Genomic DNA, 17,485 nt, shown 5'->3' with positions numbered 1-17,485 from the left:
GCCCTGGGCCCTCCCGCCAGCCATCACACGGGGTCCATGGGATAGGGCAGGCTGCCCGAGGTCTTTGCGCTCGAGGGGGAAATGGAGTCAGACAACTGTTGTGGGAGACAGGGGTCAACGTTTTCAACAATGTGTCCTCCAGAAGGGAGGGCATTCATTTGGGAACAAAATACATCTCTTGAAGGAAACAGGAGGCAGGAATTTTGCAGATGCTGCACTGTATCCCAAGCTCAGAGAGGAAGTGCTTCGGGGGAGGGTGTCTGCGACAGCAAAGGAATTACAAACATAGTATGTATTCAAGCGGAACAAAAGCTCTTTGCTATCTCGACGTAAATCTGTTTTTACAAAAGTCAGGTCCCTCTATACATGCCTCATCCGTCTGCATCTGACACACCAGCCAAGCAAATGCCTTCACAAGCAAATCTTCTTTCAAAGGACACACTTCCTGGCTGGACAAAGTCTGGTGGGCACAGGATGGAATTCTCCTTCTGCCCATCAGTCCTCCCTGGCCGAACTTTCTTTGAGGCTGCGGAGTCACTCAGCCCTGACCAGGGTCCTCAAGACCCGAGGAATAAGGGAGAAGATAAAGTCCTGTGTGCAGGAAGATGCTGAAACCTGAAGTCCCAGGAAGGCTCTTGGAGCAGGTGGGAGCACCAGGAGCAGCAGAGGCAGGGATTAAAGGCAGCCCCTGGCCCATCCCAGCCCTGCCTGGTGGGCTCACCCACCAGTGGTGTTTCAAGGACCTCCAGGGTGATCTGACTCACTAAGGCTGACGATTACTGGCCAGACACATGCTCCCACGATGAAGCACAGTTCCCGCAGCAGTGACCTGGGCCACCTTCCGTAGAGAGTGATCTGGAAATCAGGTGGATTCTCCTCCAGCGATGATGACTGTAGCTAATAGATGCTAGGTTCCTTCTAGGGGCCAGCCGCCGTGCTAAAGGCTTCACACACATTAATGTATTTAATAAAGAGGGACTGCCCGAATTATCTGGCTTTTTGCTTCCACTTTACTAGGTCAGTGTAGATCAGCACTGTGGGCTTCTCTCTACCTGAGAGAGGGCTGGTGAGGGCCGGCACCATGGCAGCCACTGCAGCCCCACGTGCATCCAAGTCTCCTGAATTGTGAGTGCCTCCTGCACAGTCCCATGTCTGCAGATGCCGGATTCCTGTAGAGTGTGGTGGTGCCCTGTGTGGCCAGTGGGGGGGCAAGGGAGCAGGAGAGGCCAGAACTGCAAGGATGGGTTTCTGGGCATCGCAGGCAGAAGCCCCAAGGACATGCCAGGGTTGGGGCCATTAGGGGTTTTCCACCCGCTCAATTCACCCCTGGCCGGCCCCAAAGTATGTGAGGAGGCTGGGCTACGACAAGACGACAGCCACCCACCGCCCAGGGCTTCACACCGCATGCAAGCCCTGTGCCTCTCGGGACTTTGGATGTGGCAATGCAGACTCAGCCAAATCCTGCCTTTCTCCACGAAAGCTGCCTGCAGGACCAGCCGAATCAGCCAGCAATGCCCTGGCATGTGACGGGACACAGTTGCTGGCCTCCCACGCCACCAGCTCTCTAACAGCACTGAGACACGGAACAAGGCCCAGGGTCCCATCTGCCCCCATACACGGGGCTGTGGGGGCTTCCTGTGTGTCCTCATGGTGACCTTCTCTGCAGGGGTTCTCAGAACCTGCCTTGGACCAGCCACCGCAGGATCGCTGATCTGCGAAAGCCACGTAGATACCCACCTGGGCCTACCATCCACCCCGTCCTGGAGAAACCAGGACTTCCGTTTGCCGAGAGACGCCCAGGAGAACATTCCTGACAGCATCTTCCATAGTCGCCAGAAATGGGGGGACGACTCCATCTCTGCCCACATAATGATAAATCGTGGCACATCCCCGAGGAACATGGCCCCATGCTGAGAGGACGCACTGCCACCAAATGCCACGGCATGGGTGACCCATACGTGACAGGACACAGTGGCTGATTACAATGGGAGAGGTCAGCATGGCAGATGCTGGCGGGGTGGGGGCATCCATGGGCACGAGGGCCCCGCTGGGGGCAGGGGTGTTCTACGTCCTCCCCTGAGGGGCGGCTACAGTTCACCCATCGGCACTTACGATTTGTGTACGATCCCATGTGCAAGATCTACCTCAATAAACACAAAACTAGCCATAGCTCCTCTCCTCGCACCCACTATGTGCCAGGCACAGCGCTCAGCTCTCTCCACGAACCCCTGAGTCATCGTCCTCCCCCCAACCCCAACGTGTGGGTAGGAGGCAGGGTTTGGAGCAGACAGGGCAGATCCCTTCAATCAGCTGTGGGATGGCTGTTGTACGGTGATGTTCAGTCTAACTCAGTGTCGGCTTCTCCCGGGACGGTGTGACCCAGCCGATTCAAGTGAACGCCTTCATGCTAGTGTGGGGGATCTGTGGGCTAGGGGCATTCAGAGATGGGGACCCCCCTGTTTAGGGTGAGGGTACAAGTGGGTGACGTGTGACATGTCAGAGCACAGCGGATCTGCGGGCTGGGGATATTCAGAGATGAGGACCCCACGCCCCGGCACAGCAGGGCCTCACAGGACAGCTGTTGGGGGCCCCGAGGCCACACTCACCTTTCCCAATCTGGATGAAGCCAAGGAGAATGACGAGGGCCAGTGCCAGGAGCTTGGCGGCAGCGAAGGCGTCCTGCACCCGGGTGGCGGCCTTCACACTGTAGCAGTTCACGGCCGTGAGCAGCACTGCAGAGACAGGGCAGCGAGTGAGTCCTGGGACTTGTTTTGACATACTAGACAGTTCTCAGGCCTAAGGTCAAAGGTTGAGAACCACATGTTCCTGACCCTCACAAGAGCTACAACCCCAGGGGCCCCTGGGCTGTCATAAAGGACTTTTTTTAATGAATGGATTTCAACCTCCTGAGGGACTGACCATCAAAACAGCCACCTTTCCTCCTCTCCCTACCACTGCACACCTGACAGTCCCTCCTGAAAAGAGTAGGGGCCTTGAGCCAAGTGCTGTCTTCAGGGCCGAGATCGAGAAAGCAAATCTGCCATTTGCAGGATGACTGCGTTCACCCTCCTGCATCCACTCAACATCTTAGCAGAATTCGTTGCGTTCACGCACGGGGGCTACCAAACTTCTTGAAGGTGGGAAACCCTTTATTCAAAGAGAATCTTCTAGAATCCCACAGAGGAAACAGGAAGGTGAGGTATCCTGTTAGCACAAATCCATTTGACAAGCCAAGTGGTGGGACCATGGGGGCAATTTCGCTGCCTGAAATGGGGGCTAGAGGTGAGCGCCACGGCCGGGGTCCACAAGCAGGGATGCCCAGGTGGTCCCAACTGGTAAAGAAAACACACAAGCTCCCCCTCAACTGCAGCTTTTCCAGCACACACTGGAAACTGAACATCGCCCCAGTCACAGTGGGCTCCCTGGACGGGAGCAGAGACGGGGGCTCAGGTGGGCAGCTAAGCCAGGCCCCACAAACGTGCGCTGAGACCACAGCCCTGAGCCATGGGCAGTCTGTCAAGACATTCAGGTGTGCAGGAGCTGCCCACAAGTGTCCAGGGATCCAGTGAACTGGCTGTTAACACAGCCACTCTGCAAACAATGAGATAAAATTATATTGAAACAAAGGCAGCGACCACTCAACACTGACCCCTGCCCACGTCACTGCTTTTAACTCACGCACAGTCTCAGGTGGTCTGTGCTGTGGAATGGCTATGGTGGGAGCACCCAGGAGGGCGAGCTTGCACGCGCTTGTCCCAGCTCCCGCTCACTGCTCACGCTGGGGCCTGAAATCGGCTGCCCACGGCGGGTTCACACCAGGACATGAGCAAGGGCACGGGTGGGGCTTTTCTGGAGGGCTGGTGGTGAAACATTAACCAGCACACCTGCACCCATGTAGAGTGCCTCTGGCCACTGGGCCCCCTGCACACATCCACCGCTTCTCCAGAGGCCTGCATAAGGTAAGAAAGTCTGGAAAGGTCTGCTCATTGCTTCTCTTTTCCAGACAGAACTAACCCAGGGCTGGCAGACCCCAGGTGGCTTCTTTCCCCAGCTAAATTAATGACATGTAATTTTACAATTTGAGGAATGGGCCCCAAAGAAATAAATGCCAGCTGATTAACTTGATGAGATCTAGCAGATCAGGGAGAATAAAAGCCGGAACGCTCCCCTATGTGCTCTGGATAGGATTAAGGGCCTTGCTGTACCCTGCTGCCTGCTTATCTCTTTCAGAAATTAACTGACATCTTAATTGCTTCCTCCTCCCCCTCACGGTCTCTTTACTGCTGCGGCTGATGCAATGGCTGACCGATGCGGTGTGCCACGCACTAAGAAGGCTCAGGTTGAAAACAGCTGCTTTTGGCTGCTGTTCCTACACTGACATACTCAAAGTTCCCCTGCACCGAGTGTGACAGCAAAGAGCTGTGACACATGGACCGGCGTGGCCCTCACCCAGGGGCCCCTGGCCGAGCCCTCTAGGCTGTGGTTCCACACCTGTCAGAGACTGTACTAAAAGGAGCTGCCTCGGGGTGGATGGGGATTTAAATGAGCCTGTGGCAACATGGGGCCCACGAGAAAATGTCCTTGTCAAGGTACTAAAGCCACCGTGCACAGCAGGAGCTGAGTCTGGGCTGGGAAAGGCTCAGATGAGGGGGCCGATGTGTGCACGGGGCAAACAGCACCGCTGACCTTCACTGTGTGGCTCTGGGGTGAGCACACACTCAGTCCAGGCCCTCAGGCCCCATGGGGAGACAGCTGTCCGGTATTAAGCATGTCAGCACCACCATTCCGGGCACAGAAGAGGAAACAGAGAGGCCCCCCTCCCCAAGGTGAGACCCGGGTCTCTGGGGCCTCCACCATCCCCCACAGCACTGACACGAAGGGTGGAGAGAGGAGGATACACATGGAATTCCCTTTCACGGGCTTCAGGGAAGTCGACAATAGAGAAGCAAGCGCCTCTGGCCCCTCCTCCCCGAGGCACACGCCTACCCGGTAGTAGCCAGCCTCAGGCTGATGTAAAGTTGCATCATGCCTCCATTCATACCCCCAGGGAGGCGGGGGCGGGGAGGTGTGGAGGCACAGGGCAGCTTTTCTGGGCTGTGGCATCCGGCAGACAGGCTAGTCCCTCCTATCCTTGCAGTGGCCTGCTGCCATCAGGCTCCAGAAAACAGAGTGGTGCTGCCAACGCTGGGCAGAGCCAGCTCTGGCTGTCACCTCTGCTCGAATCACCCCATATCGGGTCTCCCCACCCCACAACGAGCAGGGGCACCTCTCCTCTCTCACGGATGAGGACTCTGAGGCTCCTCCAGCCCGTGGGCTGTCCTACTGTGGCGCTCACTCACACCGTGCTGGTCTCAGTTGTCACTGGGGTGGACAGAGGCCCAGGGTCCGTCCGTGCCACCCCAACACCCCTCCATCAGGAACAAAGGACCCACACCCTGCCCATGCCAAGATCCAACCCAGCTGTTCCCTGCCAAAAAGCCCTGAGCCCTGCCCAGCAGGTGTCAGAGCCACTCTGGACTGAGGCTCTTTTTACACTCATACAGCTTATCTCACGACAGTTAAAATAATCAGATAATGGACAGGTCAGGCAGGCTGGCAGTCCACAGTCTGGCGGGGACTGGACCGGATCACAGGACAAAGGTAACTTTATAATATTTATTTCTGTTTAAAAAGAAGAACTGAAACATATGGCGGAATTCTAATCTTCCTCAACTTTGGCTGATGAGTGAACTGTATTCTCCATAGTGTTCCTTTTTTTACAAATTTCAAAATGAAATGCAATCTTAAGTAAATAAACTAATTCATTTGGACCCAACGTCTTTCACCTTCAACAAAGCAGTCCTGGGAGGAGAGCCCGTGGCTGGGGCTGCATCTCAGCCACCCCCAACCGTGACAAGGTGTCCTGCTCGTCTGAGCGGCGGGCTCCACACCTGCAAGACGGGGCGACGCTGCATTTCTGACGGGGCCGTCAGGAGGTGCTGGGTGCCCCAAGATGTAACGTGAGGGTTTGCTGCTGCCACACCATCACGTCACCTCGCAGCCCCTCCACGGAAGGGAGCTGAGGACAAACCACCTGTGTTGCAGGAGCAGGGAGAGGATGGGGACACGGCAGGGCGCTGGCCTGGCAGGCTGGCTGATAAAGGCTGTGTGCTGTCAGGGGGGTACCCCAGCTGGAAGCCAGCCCTCTCCAGGGTTCTGTGTGTCAGCAGCCCCAAATAAGCATGGTCGTGCTCCCGATCCGCGACAGCTGGGGTGAGGAGATAAGCCCAGCGCCCCTGGGAAAGGAGCCGGCTCTGGGCTGCATGCAGATGGTCATGAGCAGGCTGGGCCTCGTGGCTCATCCCACAGGCTAAGCTAGGAGCCTGTCCTGCTTCAGGTTTGTGTCTGTCCCCACCCTCATCCTTCCGTATCATGGCCCGCCTAGCTAGGTGATGCCCAGGGGTGGGCCAGCTCAACCTCAGCAAATGAGCTTAGGTCCTGGAGTGCGCTGGGGGGTCCACCTGGCTCCTGCAAAGTCACTGTCCCTCTGCCAAGGGGCTCACGCCCTCCACCTCCCAGGGGGGCTCCACCTGCACCCCCATCCTCATGTCTAGGTGTGCCTCAATGGTGGGAAGTGCTGCTCAGTGAAGGAAGACCCCTCAACTGGGCCACCTGGGCTGCTCTCGCCCTGTGGCCTCGGGGGACACCCGGTCACCCTGGCCGTGAGCTCAACTCCAGCTCTCGGCCTTGGGTTCAGAGTCCTGCCTGCAGACGCTAGGGCAGCAGATCCCCAGAGGGCCACATGGGCCAAGGAAAAGGGCTGGGCACAAGTTCCACGACGCATAGCTGCTCCCCACCTCCATCTGCTACTTCTCAGGACCCCCTCGGGCAGCGCAGGGTGTCCTGGGGGGACTGCCACCGCTGGTGCTTGATGTTGGGGGCTCCGCCCACCAGCATGACTCAGGACACCCCTCGCTGTCTCTGCTTCCCCATCTCAGCCTGGCCACGCATAACGCCAACTTCACCGTGGCACAGGGGGTACCTGACGAGGTGCTCTGAGTGGGAAGCCATGTTCACCACTGACACACACGAGTCCCCAGCCTCCTCCTGGCCTTGGCCTCTGCCTCGGGGAGGGTGGTTATCTGGCAGCACCCAAAGGCTCCTTCCCCAGCCTGACCTGACCTGACAGCTCCTCCCCAGCTTGACACCAGCTATCTCTGTCTCCAGGCCCCCAGCCGCGCACTCCCTGATAATTCCACACAGGCCCAGGGCTGTCCGCTGTCGGGGATCTGCCCCTAGACCTGACTTCTCAAGACAGTGACTTCATTCTATTTTCTGCTAGTTTTACAGCCTCGTGTTAAATGCAGTGCTGGCTCACTTGGCTGTCTCCCTCACAAGGGAGGGCTTGAAATGCAAGCGGAGCCTGTTTTCATTTAAAAACACAGAAAAAAAAAACCCACAAAAAAAAATAACACACCCAAATCCATTTCCCTCCCCTACTCAGGGTAAAACCCTAATGAGATTTATCAGCCTGGTGACCAGGGCTCTGCTCCCTTGGGATTTTGTGGATGCTGATAAAATCAGCACCGATCCTGGCAACAAGAGCAATATATGAGCACCTGCTGTATACTCAGACTCATTCTATTGTTCAGTGCTCTCGGTGCACCTGGGAGCGGCAGGCCGCCTCTAAGCTCCCCACTCCCACTCCCTGACTCAGGGTCAAACACGTCAGAGGAAGGTCGTGAGTAAGCCCAAAAGAACCACAGCATCTGGGTACCAGCTAGTCCCTACTCAGAAAATCCATCCAGTGTTCCCATGTCTCCAATGAAGTGAGCCCCCAGGGTCTGTGGCGATGGACCCTACCCCTCCCCACTGAGGCTCTGATTGATGGAATGACAGGGGTGCAGGGAGACGTGGGTAACACCTGGGTTGATGCAGGGCCTATAGTAGAGCCCAGACCAGGAACCTCACTCCTAAGTGAGTCCTACTAAGAAGCCGCTCGTGGTTCCTCAGAGTCTCTTTAAAAAAGAAGGCGCGGGAGACCGACCCCGTGGCTTAGCGGTTAAGTGTGCGTGCTCTGCTACTGGCGGCCCAGGTTCGGATCCCGGGTGCGCACCGTCACACCGCTTGTCCGGCCACGCTGAGGCGGCGTCCCACATACGGCAACTAGAAGGATGTGCAACTATGACATACAACTATCTACTGGGGTTTTGGGGAGAAAAAGGGGAAAAAAAAAAAGGAGGAGGATTGGCAATAGATGTTAGCTCAGAGCCGGTCTTCCTCAGCAAAAAGAGGAGGATTGGCATGGATGTTAGCTCAGGGCTGATCTTCCTCACAAAAAAAAAAAAAAAAAGAAGGTGCTTTCTGCACATGGTTTTAGGGCCTTCCACAAAAACGATCGATCCTTGGGGCAAAGACAGGCTGAGGCCCATGAGGAATGCTGCCTCCCACAGGTGGGGCCCAGCTGTTGGAAACTGACCGGGAGGGGCCAAGACGCCAGGCAAATGAGTGACCAGTGACGTTTTACCCAGAGCTCGGCCAGCAGGTCCCGAAAATGGGAGAGGGAGTGGCCGGCAGGCTGAACGGGTTGCAGGAAGCTCAGCCAGCCTGGTCTCCCGCGTGTACCCGAGACAGCAGCTGGCACTGGGCCAGACAGCAGCGCCAGCTGACCACTGTGACCAAGGCTGGCCCAAGACCCAGGCCCAGGCAGTCAATCAGCCTGCTGACTTGGAGCCTGGCCCTCACCTGTCAAACATCAAGGCTTTCACTGGGCATTTGGACCCTGAGCCCTGGCTGCAGGTAGGCAGGCTCCTAGGACGGCAGCCAGTGACCATGGGCTTGCTCAGGCACCATGAGCACTGGCTGGTGTGCCCCAGGCGGCTGAGAGAGTGGCCACCAATAGGGCTGACCACCCAAGGGCCGCTCTGCGGGTTCCATCCAAACCCCAGCCCAGACGGGCGCCCAGAGTGGGTGCTCAGTGGACACGGGGCTTGTTGGTCAGCGCCCTCCTCCCTGACCCCTGAAGTCCAGATGTCCTCTGGGCTCACTGGGAGCCCCTCCCCACATTAGCCCCCCGCCAGGCACAGTCTCCCACGATCGCCTGCACCCCTCTGCCCCGCCAGCATCTCTTCATTTCTTGCCTCAACTCTCTCATCCCTCCTGATGCGACAGGGTCTGACACTCCAGGGTGGACCAGAGTCCCCTGGGGCCTTGTGAAACAGAGGGCCGGGCCCCACCCCAGAGCGTCTGATTTGCAGACCTGGGTGGGGCCGAGAATCTTCATTTCTAGCACGTTTCCAGGAATGCTGATGCTGCAGGTCCAGGGACCCCACTGAGAACTGGAGGGTAACTTCAGGACCTACAATTCACCTTTACTGGGCTCTAAGAAAATGAAGGTGCGAAGCCCAACGACACCCCAAACCATCTGAGCTGGCCGACCTCACTTCTAGAACATGCTAGAACACTGAGCCAGCTTAGGTCAATGCCTGGCTCCCGACCCACCCACATGCCCACCACTGGCCACTAATCAAGGACGAGACCTCCAAATAGTCTGGAAAACCGAAGGAAAATGAAGCAATTCTCAGGGCAAGGAGTTGTTCAAGGGGGACCCAAGGGTCCTGAGAGCAAAGGGAGTGGCTCGGCTCCAGTGCCCGGTGTCCAGTGCCGACGGCAGAGGCCGCCGCCCAGGACAGGTTGGACAGGGAATCTCAGGCCAAGCAGGGACACCAGCCCTCAACCCCCGCCCCGCTGCTTCACTGATTTCTGTGAAACGAATTACTAACAGGCCAGCCTCACATTCTCACAGGTTCCTGGGACCAGCCCTGGAATATGCGGTCCCATATTTTTTCCATTTTTAACTGGGCCTGGTTACGCCCGACCACACAGTGTTCAGCCGGCCTGAGTGTCTGGATGGGGCTGACACATTCATTTCCAAACATGTCAGGAAGAAGCAGATTTAGACAACTCTGAATCTGCCAACACCTCGAGTCCTGGGTAAGCAGGAAACCCCGCAAACAGTGACTTCTCACTTTACTGGGCTCTTCTGAAGCAAGAGCCCTGGAAGATGGGGAGGCTCCTGAAGGGCCCCCGGCCCCCAGAACAGCCAGGATGGAGGGAGGCACCCCCAGTTCTGACATGCTGTGACCTTGGGCAGGTTACTTAGTGTCTCTGAGCCTCTGTTTCCTCATCTGCTAAATAGAATATTGCTGCCTGCTCTCTGGGTGAATTAACATGCAAACACGCCGCCTGGCTCTCTATCAAGGATTATTATTAATCTGACTGGTCACTGCGGAGTGTGAAGATCTGCTGAGGACAGATGAGGCTGTGTGCGCTGGGGATTCAGTGGTTAGAAATTTGCATCGCTGGCTAAATGCAGGGACACACTAGCACATTTGTGGCCTGGAAAATCCCACCCCCATTCCACACCCTCTGTTCCTCCAGCAGTTATGCTAATAAAGAAGGAAAAAGAGAAAACCTGCAGCCTCAGCACCTGAAGGGTGAGACGATGAGTACAGCATCCAACCCAACACTCTCATTTGACAGGCGGGGTAAATGGAGCTCAGAGAGGTTGTCCAACTCGCTGAAAGTCACATAGCAGTCGCCAAGGGAGTGGGATGAGGACGCCCAGGTCTCCTAAGTTCCACTCCCATGCTCTGGCCACACAACCAGGGTCTTCAACCCTGGCTGCCCAAGAGAAGCTCCACCCCACCTCCCCCGACACTATGCTTCCACCTTGCTAGGTCTGTGGGGGACCTGGGCATCAGTCCTAACCAAACAGGTGATTCTGAGGGGCAAATCCTGTAGCGCCCCCCACCATGAGCATGCCTGAGATGCATGTCTACTGGGCACCCTCAAAGGGGAGGAGACGGGTGGGTGGGGGACACTGTCCTGCACGCCTGAACCAGGCTGTTGCTTCAAGTGGGGGATGTGCAGGGAGCAGTGCCCATGAGTGCCTGCCCTGAGCACCCGGGCCCCTGCCTGCATGCCCCCATGTGTTCACATGTGTCTCCCTCCTACCGGGCGGGGCCGCCCCAGTACAAGGCCCAGTTCCTGTGTCCCCATTCTGCACCCTAGCCCCCAGCCCTGACACCCTAAATGGGGTCTTTACAGAGACCCGACGGCGCTGCACCTGACTGAGTCCCACCACCCCAGAAAAGAGCCAAAGCTGAGAACTCCTCCTTCGAGTTTTGCACATGGCTCACTGCACAACTCGCCCCGCCCCTACACGACTAGAGGACACTCACGATGCCCTGTCCGCCTGTGACAAGGCCGGACTCAGACCCTCAGATTCCTTCTGTGCCTCAGCAATGATGGGCTGACTGCTCGACCCCACCAACCCATTGGAACAAGATGCTTGTTAGCCAAACTCTGGGTCGGCCTCTCTCTTTCCCCAGACCCCTGACCTTGGCCCCTCACCCCAAGCCAGGAACAGGCCCCCAGAACAGGCGGGCCTTGGGGAAAACCTTATCACCCACTGCCCCACTGGCCTCCCTCACCCCACACCCACCCCTGGTCCTTTCGCTCAGCTCTGAGGGGTTCTGAAGGAAGACCCCAGGGCATGTGACACACGCGTGCAACAGCGAAGGGCACCCAGACCGACCAGCGGGGGCTCCAGCCAGGCCCTACCTCCACCCATCACCTCGCTCCCACACTTGGTGGGGCCATAGCTCCTGGTGCCCGGCCCGTCTACCATTCCCCTTGACACCTGCTCTGTCATGTTTGATTCCTGGACAGTCCCTCTGACACTCGACCCCTTCCGTGATGGGATGGCTGACTCACACACCCTCTGCAGGCACAACCCGCCCACTGCCACCTGCTCTGCACTCTGAAACACAGGCCCAGAGAAGCCAAGCACTGGGGCCCACGTCACACAGCCCGAGGAACTCACAGAGCTGGAGGGACAGAGTCAGGGCCCTCTCAGGCCTTCTGCAGCGGCCTGGGCCTTTAGCTGACTCAGGCTGAAAGTGTCCTCTAGACGAGTACCAGGTGAAGACACAGCCTGGCAGCCCATGTGCCTGCCGAGGGCTGAATCCCGTGCCAGCCTTGGGCAGCTCACACAGACAGGGACAAAATGCTGGGCTGGCCACAGGGTCACAGTGGGACGAGTACCTGAGCAGTGGCCTCAGTTCTGTATTGGCTACACTTTAGCAGACTCACAGACCATTGGGTCTCAGCAGTGACAGATGTCAGCCAGTAAGGAAGGTCAGGGTGACTCAGCACGAATCATGCTCCAAGATCCCGAAGGGAAGTCAGTGCTAATTCCTCACGTAACATGCAAACCTCACCAGGGGATGGGTGGCTGAGGCCCAGCGAAACGCCACTGCCTGGAGGCAGGTCTGGATGGACAGCAGTGTGGGGGAAGACACCTCTCACACTCTGAGCCCCTCTACGCACACAGCCCACCCTCCCCAGCAAGAATTCAGGAGCCTGCCGGGATCAAGGAAAGAGCTGAGTGGGGGCCTCCTGCCGGGATATAGATAGGACCCCGACCATCAGAGCCAAGACGCTGCTGGACTAGGCAGCTGTCCCGTTATGGAAACAGGATGGGGCACAGCCTGGGGGTGGGAACAGGTGCGCTCTGCGCATCTCCCCAGGCCAACAATGCGGACAGGGGCCTGGGAAGGTCACACCAACTGGGGGTGCAGAATCACATGACCCCTTGGTCCCCGGGACCTGCTATGAGCCACAGAAAGAGCAGACAGGAACTGGAGGCCAGCGTGGGCATGAGACAGGGCCTGTGGCCCCTGGGCAGCTGGAACCAACAGCATGGCTGTTGGCCTACCTCGCCCTGGAAGCTCGTTTGCAAAGTGAAGACTTCAATAGAAAGACGGAAGCTTTCCTATTCTGCTCCGTGTAAGGAGTCTGGCTCTCCATAGTCATGAGGGGAAGTGCTTTCCAAGGAGTCTGGGACACGAACGGACCTTGTGTGTCCAGATGTGATCCTTGCCCGGGCTGACCAGACACCTGGACGTGGTGACCAACATCACCCCAGACCCCTGGCACCTGCCACCCTCCCCACAGATGTGGCCATGTGTCCCCACATGCCTGATGACAAAAGGTGGTTCAGCTTGGAAGACAGTGCCACAGCCCTGGGCTCCCAGCCCACCTCTGCCTCAGTTTCCTTAGCCGTAAATGGGGGATGACAACACTGATTTCAAAGGCTGGGGCAGAGAGCATGTGAGAAGAGGTGTGAGTATGAGCGTGTGCCAGCTAGAAAATATCCCATCTGTTTCTGCGGTGACGGGGACACTACTCTCGGGGCGGGGGGTGGCTCCCAGCCTGGGCTGGAGCCTCAGGGGGTCTAAGAACCCCATGACGACACACAGTTCGGAGTGAATGCTCCTGATACACATTTCTGGGCAGATAGTCTCTACATTCCATGGGATTACCAAAAGGGTCTGTGACCCAGGGAAAAAGGGTTAGAAATGCCCGCCCAGCACCTCTGGCCTCCCTGGGGGTCACGCGCTTCTGCGAAGTACCCCCGACAGGCCTCAGCCCCCGTCTCGTGACTCGGCGTGACTTGCTCAGCGGCCGGAACACTTTCATGTCTGGCTGGGAAAGTTGGATTTCAGTGCTAATTACAGGGCTGTCGTCTGCACTCAGCTCACGGCTCGAGATTCTGGGGTCGTCAGCTCCTTGGAAACACCCAGAAGCCTTTGCCTCAAACAGCGAGGGGCCCAGCCCTGGCAGCTGGCAGGTGTCCAGACACCTGAACTGGGCATGGGTTGTACACAGGCCTGCTGTGACAGGCCTGGTTTGTGGCTCAGAGATACAGTGGTGGACACATCACGGAGGGTCCCACATCCCAGGGTGGGGGGTCACAGGTGCTGATGGAGACAAGCCAGGCAGCTAAAAGACTGAGGGGGTGCTGCCATGGCATCCCCTCCACTTCCCGGTCATTACTCCCACTGACCAACTGACCCTCAAGTCAGCTGGCCACGGCTCACCCCACAGCCGCCAAACCCACACCTTACCTGTGCCTTTTACCTACACGGAGCAGGTCTCCTGACCCAACACCCCGGGGAAGAGCTGAGGGCAGGCCTGCATTTCTTCTCCCCCTATGTCCCTGAGGCAGAGCCGGTGGGCTAACCCCTGTGCGGTGGGTACCTCGTCAGCTCAGACCCCAGCCCAGAGAGGGAAACACCAGCATTCACCTCTGGCTTTTCCCTTCCTTCTCTCCACTCTCTCTCCTTCCTTCTTTTCGTTAAACCAGAAGAGAGCAAATTCCAGGGCAGCTCAAGATGCTAATTAAAGGTGAACACCAGACAGAGGGCAGTGTTGAGAATAAGTCACAGCCATCACGGGACCGGTCCCCATGTGCCACACTCATTAAATACCCCATGGCCTAGAGGCCTCACAAACACCCATGAGGGCTGTGAGGAATCCCCATTCCACAGACGCAGACACCGAGGCCGGAGGTCCCAATGAATTTCTCAAAACAGAACCCAGGTCTGTCCATGTGCTCAGTGCAGGCTCTTTACCTGACACCAGGTGGAAAATATCTCAGGTCACGGGTCCCCGGAGGAACGACAGCTGAGGACGACTGCACCCCCACCCCACGCGGATCTGCACAGTGGGGAACTACCTCGCCCTAGGAGGGCCTTGGCAACCCCGTCTATCTCCCGTGAGAAAGCCGAAAGTGCTTTCTAGACCCCAGGAAGGGCCACCACACTGGAAAGGGACCCAGAGCCCCAGAGTCCCGTTCTCGGCCACCAGCAGACCACCCTGAGTTCTGCAAGTAACTAGCGAGCCTGAGTCCTGGTGGCTGTCCCAGCAGGCACGGCCTCACTCTCCACCGAACTGAGAGAGGGAGAGAGGAGGGCAGGCTCCTGACACCTACGCGACCTGGGTAAGAGTGACCGGGACTCAGACAGGCTCCAAATCTTTTCCACGACTCAGCAGAGGGAGAAGTGGGCCCATCCAGACCCTTTCTTCTAAGAGCTTCTTCCTTGAGATAAAGGACCCACTGAGGTCACAGCTGGGTTTCTGAACCACAAGAACTCCCACGTAGGAGACCCTGCCTGGGCCGGCAGCGATGGCAGTGTTGGCAAGGGCCTCTCTAGCATCCATCCTGAAGCTTTATCTACTTAAATCCAAAAGCTTAAGAAAGTAAGGGATCCATTTTTAAAGACAAGAGAGCAGGCCCTTTAAAGATAACATCTGTGTCATTGTCGGCTGAAACATTAAATCGTATCTAGCAATAATGGAAATTGGACAATTAAAATTCTCTTAATGACAATAGAAGCCAACAAGTCATCTTGCCTTGAGAGGAGCTTTTCCTCACTCAGCCCAACGTGTCATCCCATAACAACCTCATCTCACAGCCGCCAGAAGCCGCAAGTTTGCCTGTCCTTGGGCAGATGGATCATTGCTATTACTAGTCCTAGATTTGGACCAAAGTTTTTTTTTGGTCCATCACATCACTGTGACATCACTAAGATTCTCCAAAAAGGCCAATAAGGAGGCAGGTTCGCTGCCCACGCAGAATTTTATTACTACAGTCTGAGTCAGCCCCTGCCGATTTCCTCATAGGTCAGTTTGGAGAACGGAAATGAATTTTTTTTAGCCACAATTTCTCTCCCAAGCTCAGACAGGAAATTAGCTGTCAGAGACTCCACGTGGAGACCATGCAATAAGTAGAGAATATTACTCAGCTCTAACCGGTCTGAATGGACGAAGTGGGAAGTAGAACGCCTCGCCGAGGCTCAGGGCAGGAACCCTGCTCTGTCTCACTGGGTAATTCCCAAGGGAATGTGTACACGAATGAATGAAACGACTGCGGGTTCTGGGCCCCACGACCCTACCCTGGAACTGCGGAGATGGTCCGGGGGATGCGTGGCGGGGCCCGGGGCTGGTACTTACGCACGCAGAGGCAGGCCACAAGCTTGGTGGCCACTTCCGGCACCGGGCAGGTGGGGAAGAGCGGCTTGAGCAGGTAGGTGGCGAAGACGAATGCTACTATGTACTGAGAGGAGGGTCGGATGATAAGAAGCTCAATCCATAGCTTAAGGAAGGCGGGCAGCGAGCCGTAGACCTCGAGCATGTATGCGTAGTCGCCCCCCGACTTGGAAATGGTGGTGCCAAGTTCTGCGTAGCAGAGGGCCCCCACGATGGAGAAGATGCCGCACACGGTCCACACGACTAGAGCCAGTCCCGGCGAGCCCGCCTCCTTGAGCACGCCCGTGGGGGTCACGAAAATGCCCGAACCGATAATCGTCCCTACTATTATCGCCACGCCGTTGACCAGGGTGATGCTCCGCTGCAGGGTCACGCCCTCGCCCCCCGCCGCCAGCATCCGCTCCCGTGCCTGCTCCTCCTCCTCCTTGGCCGCCGCTGGGGCCCCGCGCCGCTTCGGGCCGGCGCCTGCCATGCTGTCCCGCCGCCGCCTGGGCAAAGCCGGGACACGAAGCGCGCGGCCGACCACAAACGAACCGCTGGCCCCGCCGGGCCTGCACCCTCTGCTACACGCTGAGCACCGGCAGCGCCGCCTTTTACAGGCCCTGCCCCGCCTCCGCCTCCAGGCCCCGCCCTCAGGCCCCGCCCCCGCCGTCACTGCCGGGCCCCGCCCTCCCCGCCCCGCCTGCCCACACGTGGAGCTCTCTGCGTGCCCCCGCGTGGTCCCGGCCGTCCTCCCGCGGTGGTCCGTAACGTCGCCGGTGGGGGCCCGAACGGGACCCGGTCGTCGGGGCATCCCCCCAGCCAGGCTGGGAGCCGACGGTGCAGCAAGGCCGGCCTGGGGCCACAGCGCAGGAAGCGTGGGATTTGGGGTGATCTTGGGGCTCAGAAAAGGTCTGCCTGCCCCTTGGAGGGCGCCCAGGTCTGGTGGGGGGCAGGCGTGCGTCCCCGATGGGCTGAGTTGGTAGAGAACCCCGTAGTCCGCTCATCCCCGCTACCCGGGAGTTATGAAGATAATCAGAACCGCTCCTCCTGGGGGAAGCTCGTGGTCCAGCTTGGGCCTGGCGTAGGAATCACAGGGCTGAGTGAGTGGGAGCTCAGAGAAGAGGGGAACCCGGAGGCCACATTCTGAACTCATTCCTGGGCTCAGAAATTCCCATTTTATCCCAAGGGAAATCTCCGTGCCAAAGAGCAGCCTTCAGGGGCACACAGCTTTGAGAAGCAGTGACACAGGCTTTGGGAAACCAGGAATGTGCGTAAGCTCAGTTAAATGGACAAAATTGGGGATTCTCGGAAGCAGTGCCCTGAGAACTCCGCCCCAAGTGTAGCTTGAGAGTTCAGAGGCAGGCTGCACGGCGAAAGAACTCAGCCTTTGTTGGTGAAGAATGCCAGAGGCACCTTAGGTAAGAAGGGCCACGTGGTGGCTAGTGGTCAGAAGTCAGAAGACGGAGTGCAGGATGGCCAGCCATCCGGGCCTGGACGCAGGAAAGAATCTGAAACACTTGCTGAGTAAACTGACATGTGAAAAGGGAGAGAACTTCAAGACCCGTCTCCGGGGGTCAGTTAGCCAAGGCAGGTCTTTCTGGACCTTCCTCGCCCCCATCAAACCCCA

General features: G+C 57.6%; 1 protein-coding gene across 1 annotated transcript in view; it reads right to left on the bottom strand.

Annotated features, from left to right (window-relative positions):
* Nucleotides 1–16,451, bottom strand: part of SLC7A5 (solute carrier family 7 member 5) — a 37,547-nt gene extending 21,096 nt beyond the window's left edge. Inside the window, exons 1-2 of the mRNA XM_004437038.3 lie at nt 15,841–16,451; nt 2,607–2,732 (exon numbers count right to left, since the gene is read on the bottom strand). Coding sequence (XP_004437095.1) covers nt 2,607–2,732; nt 15,841–16,348 — 634 coding nt within the window. The 5' untranslated portion in view covers nt 16,349–16,451. The remainder of the gene's footprint in view (nt 1–2,606; nt 2,733–15,840) is intronic.
* Between the last annotated feature and the right edge of the window lie 1,034 nt (nt 16,452–17,485).

Source organism: Ceratotherium simum, chromosome 30 (genome assembly GCF_057802395.1).
Source record: "Ceratotherium simum simum isolate JZ-2026a chromosome 30, ASM5780239v1, whole genome shotgun sequence".
NCBI classification, from domain to species: domain Eukaryota; kingdom Metazoa; phylum Chordata; class Mammalia; order Perissodactyla; family Rhinocerotidae; genus Ceratotherium; species Ceratotherium simum.
Note: the sequence above shows the minus strand (reverse complement) of the source record. Positions and strands in the feature narration are given on the sequence as shown.